Genomic DNA, 10,080 nt, shown 5'->3' with positions numbered 1-10,080 from the left:
TCATCACACAATGTTACTGTTACTGTGTACAGTGTTCTCCTGCTTCTGCTCATCTCACTCGGCATCAGTTCATGTAAGTCTTTCCAGGTTTTTCTGAATTCTGCCTGTTCATCATTTCTTACAGCACAATAGTATTTCATTACATTCATGTACCTCAACTTGTTCAGCCATTCCCCAATTGATGGGTATCCCCTCAACTTTCAATTCTGTGTCACTAGAAAAGAGCTGCTATTAATATTTTTGAACATATAGGTCCTTTTTCTTTTTGTTTTTTATCTCTTTTTGGATACAGACCTAGTAGTCATATTGCTAGTCAAAGGGTATTTATATATAGCTTTATAGCCCTTTGGGCAAATTCCTCTACAGCATGATTGAATCAGTTCACACTTTCACCAATAGTGCATTGTCTCATTTTCCCCATATCACTCCAACATTTGTCATTTTTCTTTTCTGTCCTATTATCTGATCTCTTTCAGAAGATGATTGATAGATAATTTTACCCTCTGGTTCTAGACTATCAGGGAAGTTTTCCTTGATAATCTCTTGAAATATGATGTCTAGGATCTTTTTTTTATCATGACTTTGAGGAAGTCCATTAATTTAAAAATTATCTCTCCTGGATCTATTTTCCAGGTCAGTTGTTTGTCCAAGTAGATTTTTCACAGTTTTCTATTTTTCATTCTTTTTATTTTGTTATATTGTTCCTTGATTTCTCATAAAGTCATTAGCTTATATTTGCTCAATTCTAATTTTTAAGATATTATTTTTTCAATGAGCTTTTGTACTTCCTTTTCCATGTGACCAATTCTACTTTTTAAGGAGTTTTTTTTTTCTTCAGTGAATTTTTGTGTCTCTTTTACCAAGCTGTTGACTCTTTTTTCCTGATTTTCTTGTGTGGCTCATTTCTCTTCCCAATTTTTCCTCTGCCTCTCTTACATGATTTTCAAAGTCCTTTTTGAGCCTTTCCATGTCCTGAGACCAATTCATATTTTTCTTAGAGGCTTTGGATGTAGGAGCTTTGACTTTGTTAACTTCTGAGTGTGTTTTGATCTTCCTTATTATCATAGTAACTTTCTATGGTCAGAATTTTTTCTGTTGTTTGTTCATTTTCCCAGCCTATTTCTTGATTTTTAATTATTTGTTATAGTAGGGCTCTGCTTCCAGGGTGGAGGACACACTGTCCCAAGCTTTAGGGGTTTTGTGAAATGGTTTTCAGAGATACTTCTAAGGACAAGGTGGTATGATCTAAACCAAAGCTTTTTAAACTGTGGTTCTTGACCCTATATGGGGTTATATAACAGAATGAAATAATTTTCCAGCCAGGACAGACTGGACCCCAGGAAACCAGGAGCAAGCCTTGGGAGTCACTGAATCAGCAACAGCAACTGTTTCCTGCACTCTCAGTCCACAGATGGTAGGGGAGTCACACAAGTGATCAGAAGGGGATTACAGGGATCTCTTTTCTGGCACTGGGGGCATGACTCTATTGCATTGCCTATACTTAGATCTCAGTTGCAGTCCTGGGTCTCAGGGCAAGGAAGAACACAAGCACACCAGAGCTCACTACACCGGTGGAACAGGGACCCTCAACCCAGTTCCAGGGCAGAAAAGAGTCTTGTGGTTGCTCACAGGCCAGAAGAATAGTAAACATAAATAACATTCCTTAGATCAGGACTCCTTAAACTGAGAAACTGCCTGAGAAATTTTTATACAACCCCAGATATATAGGTATATAAGACAAGAATACATAACCTTTTACTGTTGCTAATTTTTTTGTGACCCCCCACTTTCAGGTCCTCCTGACTCCAGGGCCAGTACTTTATCTACTGTGCCACCTAGCTGCCCCTTCCAACTTATTTTTGTACCTCTGGAGCACTCTCTCTTGTACAATATGAACAGGTGACCATCTTATGACCACTTGGTCAGTGAAGATGTCCTATGCTTCATCTAACTTAAGACCCCTTTGCTGACATACCATTTCTAGTTGATGTATCATTTTTGGCCCCCAAAGCAAGATCTAGCAACCAGTGAGATTCTGTCCTTCATGTTGCCTCTTTAGAATGTTCAGGTATCAAATCTGATATCAAACCCTATAAAAATAAGGACCTGGAAGAAGGGGGCATCTCCAATCATGATGATGATCTGAGGTCCACTTCATTAGAGGGGGACCATGGACCTTTTAATAAAGTGCCATACTTGGAGCTCTGCCCTGCTCTCTTTTATTGTAGGTTGTACAGTTTTTTTCCCTTTTTTTGGGGGGGGCAGGGCAACAAGGGTTAAGTGACTTGCCCAGGGTCACACAGCTAGTGTCAAGTGTCTGAGGCCAGATTTGAACTCAGGTCCTCCTATATCCAGGGCTGATGCTTTATCCACTGAACCACCTAGCTGCCCCGGTTGTACAGTTTTAATCTCCACACTGTGCTACATTTGAATTAATTAATTGAATGGGACAGCTAGGTGGTGCAGTGGATAGACAGCACTGGAACTGGAGGCAGGAAGACCTGAGTTCAAATCTGGCCTCAGACACTTACTAGCTGTGTTACCCTGGGCAAGTCATTTAACCTTGTTTGCCTCAGTTTTCTCATCCATAAAATGAATTGGACAAGGAAATGGCAAATCACTCCAGCATCTTTGTCAAGAAAACCCCAAATAGGGTCACAAGGAGTTGGACATGACTGAAAAACAACTGAACAACAAATAACAATGTGATAAGCTACATGGCCAGTAATAATGAATGTGTGTGTATATGCATATGTATGTATAATACATATGACAGCCAAAGAATATGAACAAATAGTTCTCAAAAGAATTTCAAAGTATTCACAGCCATAAGAAAAAAATGCTCCAAATCATTAATAATAAAACACATGCAAAATAAAACCATCCTAAGTTTTACCTCACATCCTGCAAATTGGTAAAAATGACAAAAATGGCAATGTTGGAGGGTTTGTGGAAGGATATTCACACTAATACATTGTTGGTGGAGCTGTGAAATGCAATAATTATTTTGTAAAGCAATGTTATTATGTAAAGAAAGTAATTATAATGTCCATACCCTTTTAACCAGAGACTCTGTTACTGAACTTATACCCCAAGGAAGCCATTGATAAGAAGAAAATTCCCATATATACTAAAATATTTATAGCTGTACTTTTTGTTTTAGCAAACAAAAAATTGGAAATCTGGTAGATGCCTATCAATTGGGGAATGGTGCAACAAATTGTGGCACATGAATGTAATAGAATAGTACTCTTCTATAAGAAATGACGTGTGTGATGAATACAAAGGAGCATGGAGAGATCTATATGGACCAATGCAGAGGGCAGTCAGTATAGCCAAGAAAACAACTACAATAGCCTGAATGGAAAGAACAATCACACACACACACACACACACACACACACACACACACATCAAAAGTAAATTAACAGAATTATAAAGCTCAAGCAGGACTCAAATGAAGACAGAAGATATCTCCAACCTACTTCTACATGGAGATTGGGGGTCCACAGGTGTTACATGTGGCACATGTTTTTGGACTTTTTCTATTTATAGATCAATTTTGCTGACTTGTTTTTTCCTCTCTTAAAAATACTACTTATCATATGGGGTGATTCTCTAGGAGGGGAAGGTAGAGGGCTACTTGGAATAACTATGGCAATGTAAGAAACAAAATAGTAAAAAAAATTTAAAAATAAATGCTAGATCATATTGCCAGGCTGGGCCAGAGACCAGAGCTATGATGAAGTTTCTGAAGCAGATTACTCATGGGCAGACAGGCAGTATTCCCCTCTGTGGGATATGTGATTGGCTGATAGTTTTTTTCTTTCTGTAAGAGCATAATGTAGGGGGCAGTTAGGTGGCACAGTGGATAGAGCACCAGTCCTGGATTTAGGAGGACCTGAATTCAAATCCAGCCTCAGACACTTAACACTAACTAGCTGTGTGATGCTGGGCAAGTCACTTAACCCCAATTGCCTCACAAAAAAAAAAAAGAGCATAATGTAGGGAAACCAAAACAGGTGGTTCCATCTGCTACCACGTGTACATTTTAGCACACATCCCTCACCAAGCTATTGCAGTCAAGTCTTTTATTTCAAAGTTTCTTTTTAAAAAACAAATTTTTTTTAATTTTAGTGAGGCAATTGGAGTTAAGTGACTTGCCCAGGGTCACACAGCTAGTAAGTGTTAAGTGTCAGAGGCCAGATTTGAACTCAGGTACTCCTGACTCCAGGACCGATGCTTTATCCACTGCGCCACCTAGCTGCCCCTCAAAGTTTCTTAAACTGTGGGTTGAGCCCTGATATGGAGTCATGAAAAATTCGGCAGTAAATATTTGATTTGTATGCCTATTTTATATACCCACGGTCATGTAAAAATTGTTCAGGCACAAAGGGGTTGTGGGTGGAAAAAGTTTAAGAAACCCTGTTCTAGGTGGCTTTCAAAACATTGACTTTGCAAATGTGATTTGGGAGCAGCTTGGTTAGATAGCAGTTTAGCAGGTTTTTTTGGGAGGGGGTGGAAGATCTGAGGGGCTTAGTGGGCAGCAAGCTTGATAATTATGTGGCAGGAAGAGAAACAAATGGGATGATCTTGGGCAGCATTGAGAGGCAAAGCTTCCAGAAATAAAGAGATGAGAATCTCTTTGTCCTTTCCCCTAGTCAGACTTCCCCTGGTATATTGTGTTCAAATTGACTTTTTTCAACCCAAATGTAAGACTTTATGTTTATCTCCATGAAGTTTCTAATAAAAAACAAAATCAATAGACTCTGTCTCATGTTCTAGCCTGTCAAAGAAGCGTGCTAGGGTAAAAGCCTGTCTTGTACCTGTCATCCAATACATTCCTCTTCTTTCCTAGCTTTGTGGTATTCCCAGATTGGTTAAACATTTCTTATCCCAGTCCTTGATAAAAGGGTTAAGCAGCACAAATCTGTGACTGTCGTATAGTCATTTTACAAAGGAGACTGGCATCCTGACACAGGAAATGATTCATCGAGAGTTGTACAAGTAGTAAGCAGCAGAGCTTGAATCCAAGACAAATTCTGAGTCAGAGCGTAGTGCCCCATCTTTGCCAAGCAACTTGCTGCGGGGTCTGAGTCCTGGTGAGAATGAATGCTGGAACCAAGCTCCACTCATCTCTAAGGCATGTAGGGGAAAGTGGGCAAGCCGTGTGCAGCCCAGCTATTTCCAGAGCCTCCTGGCTTTTCCATGAATCACCAGTGGCACTGATGCAACAGGTCTGAAAGTTGTGTCCTCCCAGGAGGATGCTGTGCTAGCAGAGTCAGGGCAGGGGGTGGGGGTGGGGGGTTGTGCCAGGGGTTTCAGAGAGGGTGTTCTGTCCTCACACAATGGGGCACTCTGGAATGGCCCTCAGCCCAATAGGACTGCCTTGTGCTATTTCCTAACTAACCTGCCGATGTGGGCTAAATACCCCTCTTCCTGAACAGAAGACTCAGCATTTTTTTATAGATAAAGTTGTCTCACAAGGCTCTTGTATCCCCTGGCACAGTGTTAGGCAAAGAGTAACCCCCTCCCCCCCCCCCCATGCTCAAGATCTCAGAAGTGGGCCTATCTCCAGGCATTAAGGGACCCTAAGGGGTAAGCATACCAAAATGTGGATAGAGCTCCTGAATTTGAAAAACACTTTGCTCAGTCATGGAGATGGTGCCTGGGTTGTTATCTCCATTTTACCAAGAAGGGAACTGAGGTAAGAGAGTCATATGAGGACTGATGGAAACCTCAAGACGAGGGAACCTTCTGTCTCCCCCTCCTAGTCCCTACCATCTAGTCCAACAGTCTTTATGCTAAACGGGGCCATTAAGGAGGCCAGCTTCTCAAACAGTTAAACCCAAAGGCCAGTCTGGGCCAGGGTAGGACTGAAAGACACAGTGGGGAAAGGAGAACTTTCCCAGCGGGGGCAGCACTTCCTAATTGTACTCTCCAGTTTGCAGAGCCAGTTGCTTGTGGGTGGGGCCAAGGCCTGAGTCCGGAGCGCCCAGAAATAGGACCCCAAACAGGCTGTTATGTTAGGGTCTCTTTCCCCTCCTGGGCCTGGCGGGCCCTGGCTGGCCCTGGGGCTGATGGAATGTTTGCTGGCCAGGCTGAGAGGACCAAGAAGCAGCACACTGAGGTCGAGGTTTATTCCCCCACGGGGCCACAGGCACACAGACAGACAGACAGGCTCAGGCTTAGGCTAAGGGCAGGGGCTCCCGCTGCAGGGGCGGTAGGGGCACTGCTGCCCAGGACCCGAGAAAAAGGAAGTATACTCTGTGGCCCGCCGGGGGCCTGCTTGATGTCGACGGAAGGGAGGCAGCGGCCACAGCCACACACGCGGACGCTCAAAGGGATGGGGGCGGCCGGACAAATGGACAGAGGCGGGGCTGGGCCAGGAGGCTTTACGGGAGATATCTTTGTGGTGTTTCGCCTGCCCGGCCTCCCAGGGGTTAATCTTGTGGATCCACGATAAGCGGGGCTTCATACTGGGAGTGGCGGATCCCGAAGGTGGGACCAGGAGCATTGCGACACTGCCGGGGAGAGGGACAGCTGAGCAGGAGCCCTCCCCCCTTTCCCCCCTCGGCAGGCCTTTGAGCTCCCTTCACCCTTCACCCTTCTGAGGCCCCTGGGTCCAAGGAGCCCCTGAGTTTCTGGACCTTTTCTCCCCTTCTCCCATCTCTCTGGGGCCTCTGCTCACCTCTCTCGAAGCCCCCTAGTCTTCCCTGAATACTCCACCTTTTTGAGGGCACTTAGCTCGCACCTCTTTGAGTACCCCAAATCATCTCTCTGAGTCATCCTCTCTCTCTGTCTCTCTCCCTCCCTCCCTCTTTCTCTTTCTCCCTTCCTCCTCCTCTACTCCCTCTTTCTCTCTTTCTCCCTCTTTCCCCCACCCCGCCAGCTGGTTTCCCCCCTTCACAATCCCACCAGCATTTTGTGAGGACGGTACGCAGCAGGACCAGGCTTCACGGAGTTGTCCTGCGGCAGGGAAGTGCGGGGCTGCATCGTGTACTGCGGGGCCCTCGTCTTGTACACACAGGGATTCACCTCGTGATAAGCACAGGGGCCCGGGGTCTGCAGGGGCGGGGGTGTGGCGATTCAGATCTTACAGCCGGACAGTCCGCCTCGTTCTCTCTCCTCTCCTCCCTTCCCTCCCATCCCTTCTTGTCCCAGCCTGCGCCCCTCCGTCCCCACCTTGCTCAGGTCTTGGCAGAAGCCGCCCACAGCACTTCGGCCATAGATGGAGTAAGTGGGAGCCGAAGTCTTGTGGATCAGACGGCAGCCGAAGAGCGAGGGAACCGTGTAGGCCGCCGGGCCTGGGGCACAAGGACGCGAGAAGAGCGGATTGAGCGGGGGAGGTGGGAGTGTGGGAGATCTGTTCCCTGACTGCTGGGGTGTGTGCGATCCCTTCCCTTACCACGTTTGGAAGTGACCTCGAAGGACTCTCCGTAAGATCATCAGCCCCGCCCCGCCCCGCCCCGTTATCCTTTCATTTTACAACAGGCCCAGAGAAGAGAAGGAAGCTGCCCAAACTCCCTTTCGTGTGTGTGTGTGTGTGGGGGGGGGGGGCTCACCGGGGGTATGGTCCTCCTGAAAGTCTTTGGTACGGCCGGCCAAAGAGTGCCCCGGGGCTTTGGGGAATGCGAGATTGGTGGCCCGCTCGGGAAAGTAGCGACCTGCGGGGAGGAGGATTGGGTCGGTCCCTGGGTGGCACGATTGGAGGGCTTGGGCGTCTTCAGGTGGGCTGTGGGATCCTAGGGGACAGTTGGGCCCTAGATCCACGAGTGATAGGGGCCAGAGAAGGGAGGCTCAGGCCGAGTGTGGTCTGTTCGGGTCCCACCGAGGTGCCTGCCAAGGCAGAATCTAGCAGGGTTGTTCAAGTCAAGGGAAACCTTAGGGCGGTCAGGTTGGGGTCCTCCGCGGTGAGGGTGGAGTAGGTCCTCCCTCTGTCTCCGAGTCCTATCAGTGAGAATTGAGAAAGCTAGTCCCCTCCCATCCCCCGCCCCCGCCAGGGCTTCTGGGGGAATCGGGGCCCAGACTGGAGTTTTGGAGCCAAGGTATTGTGTGTCGGGGGCAGGGCGTCAGGCTTAGATTTGGGACCCAGAGCAGGGTGGCTGAACTCTCCGCTTGGGTCCTCTCTGACCAGGGCCCGGAGTGCGGAACAGGCGGCAATCTCGGGGCCGCCCGTAGATGGAGAAGGCCGGCCCGCCGTCGGGGCCCCGAACTGTCATGCGCTGCGGGATGAGGTGCCCGGGGCCTGGGCCACACGTCAGGTTGTGTGCTGGGGTCCTGATGCCAAACGTGTAAGCAGGTGCCCGAAAACGGGATGGATCGTGCATCTTATAACCTGGGGGAGGAGGGAAGCCAGGGAGGAAGGGGATGCGGAGTTGGGTAGGGGAGTCCACCCCATTCCTTGTTCAGAAGCCGCCCATCAACTTCCCAGGTTTCCCAGGACTCGGCCGAGCTGGAGGCTCGCTGCCCTCTGGTACACTGGGCCGGGTCTTCTGCCCAGAGCCCTCCTGGGCAAGGCGGACCTTGCCTTCCCGTGGCTGGAGGCCGAGCATCCTGCCGAATACAACCCCTCTCTCACCCAGCCCTCCCGCAGTCTCCTAGGAAGGGGGGTGCGGGGGGTGCGGCTTAGGCTAGTGCACTCACTAAAGCACTAGGGCTGCCGTGGGGTTGGGGGCTCAGAGTCCTCTCTCCCTCCGAACCTCCCAGTCTCCCCACCCGGGACGTGCCGTACCGGTGCTAGGGGGCAGCTGGTACTTGGGCCCAGGACCACTGTAGAGCGCTGCAATGGGGCCCCGGGGTCGGTGGGGCCGCCAAGAGCCCACCCACACATTGTTGTCCATCCCGGATTTTAGACGAGGTTTGCGGCACCTGAGAGCCAGAAGATGCTGTCGACCCCGCCAGAGGCTCCCCTTGGGAGTCTGCACCCCTCTTCAGTGCTGGTAGCATTTGGCCACTAGGGCTGTAGCGGCCAGATCGGCCACGCCTCCGGCTGGTCTCCGAGGCACCCGGACAACAAACAGACCTTTTGGTGGGAAGGAATTGGGGGGGGGGCGACTGGGGGCCCAGAACACCAAGGTCACCTTGCCTCCAGAGGCCGAAACCAAGGACCCCATGGCCCCGTCTCCATCTGGCCCGCAAAGTGGCAAGAATCAGGGTGATAGGGAGGAACCTCAGTAGGAGATTCGAGGGGACTCGGTCAGTGAGGGATTGGGGTGGTCAGCGGGCGGTTTGGGGTTCATAATGAGGGGACTCTGAGTGGATCACTAAGAGGTTTGGGGGTCCACAGTGAGGGATTCTGGAGGAGTCAGTGGGAGATTTGGGGTGGTGAATGGGGATCCCGGCCCTGAGGATGTTATGTAGACTCTAACATCAGGAAGAGTTGAAAGTTGGGGGAAGGGGAAGGCCCGCAGCCACTTCTGGAGCTGCACTCACCTGTTTCGTCCCCAGCAGAGCGGTGGGGAGGAGCCTGAAGAAGCGGCGGCTCAGAAACAAACTGACCATCCGGGTGGGAGGCCCGGGACCCCTAGGCCTAGCCCCAGCCCCGCCCCCTGCTCCAAAGCCCCGCCCACAAACCCTATTGTGGCCCCGCCCCGCCGCCTCATTGTGGCCCTGTTCGCACCAAAGCTGGCTCTGCTTTCCCCCCACCCCCACACTGTCACTCAACCCAACCTTTATTTCACCATCGCTTTCCCTGGAGCTTGGGAACTGGTCGGAGCTCAGAAATGGGAATCTGGACACTTGGGTTCCAATCCTGGCTCTGTCCCTGACATCCTGTGAGAACTAGGTCTTATCCTTTGCTCTCTGTGGACCTTAATTCCTCCACAGTGAAATAAAGGTTAGCATGCTTGCCCTCTTGCTTGCCCCAAAGCAGGGGCAAGGAACATTGATGATTGCTCCTCCTAGCCCCAGACTGCTCTCTTTCCAAGATCATCAGTGTTCTCTAGATGTCCAAGGCTATGTACTTTCTTCAGTCCTCATGCTCCTTGAATTTTCTATGGTTTTTGACCCCAGTGATTCCCCACCCCAGGCCCCATTCCTCCTTTGACTTTAGTCAGCTTACTTGTCACTCATTAATGC

The 10,080-nt window shown here is 49.2% G+C and overlaps 1 protein-coding gene across 3 annotated transcripts; it reads right to left on the bottom strand.

Moving 5' to 3' along the window:
• Positions 1-5,359: 5,359 nt before the first annotated feature.
• ODF3B (outer dense fiber of sperm tails 3B) lies at positions 5,360-9,520 on the bottom strand. 3 transcript variants are annotated; one of them, XM_043967897.1, is made up of 7 exons: positions 9,436-9,520; positions 8,735-8,871; positions 8,135-8,338; positions 7,566-7,667; positions 7,186-7,307; positions 6,919-7,065; positions 5,360-6,524 (listed from the first exon to the last, which is right to left on the bottom strand). In XM_043967897.1, exons 2-7 carry the CDS (start codon positions 8,841-8,843, stop codon positions 6,444-6,446), a joined length of 765 nt encoding a protein of 254 aa, XP_043823832.1. In that variant the 5' UTR covers positions 8,844-8,871; positions 9,436-9,520; the 3' UTR covers positions 5,360-6,443. The 3 variants fall into 3 exon arrangements, with proteins under 3 accessions (XP_043823832.1, XP_043823831.1, XP_043823833.1); XM_043967896.1 differs by having other exon boundaries at positions 8,735-9,025; positions 9,436-9,482; XM_043967898.1 differs by lacking the exon at positions 8,735-8,871 and adding an exon at positions 8,872-9,025 and having other exon boundaries at positions 9,436-9,482.
• Positions 9,521-10,080: the final 560 nt, after the last annotated feature.

This window comes from Dromiciops gliroides, chromosome 5 (genome assembly GCF_019393635.1).
Source record: "Dromiciops gliroides isolate mDroGli1 chromosome 5, mDroGli1.pri, whole genome shotgun sequence".
NCBI classification, from domain to species: domain Eukaryota; kingdom Metazoa; phylum Chordata; class Mammalia; order Microbiotheria; family Microbiotheriidae; genus Dromiciops; species Dromiciops gliroides.
This window is presented reverse-complemented; position numbering and strand designations above follow the sequence as displayed.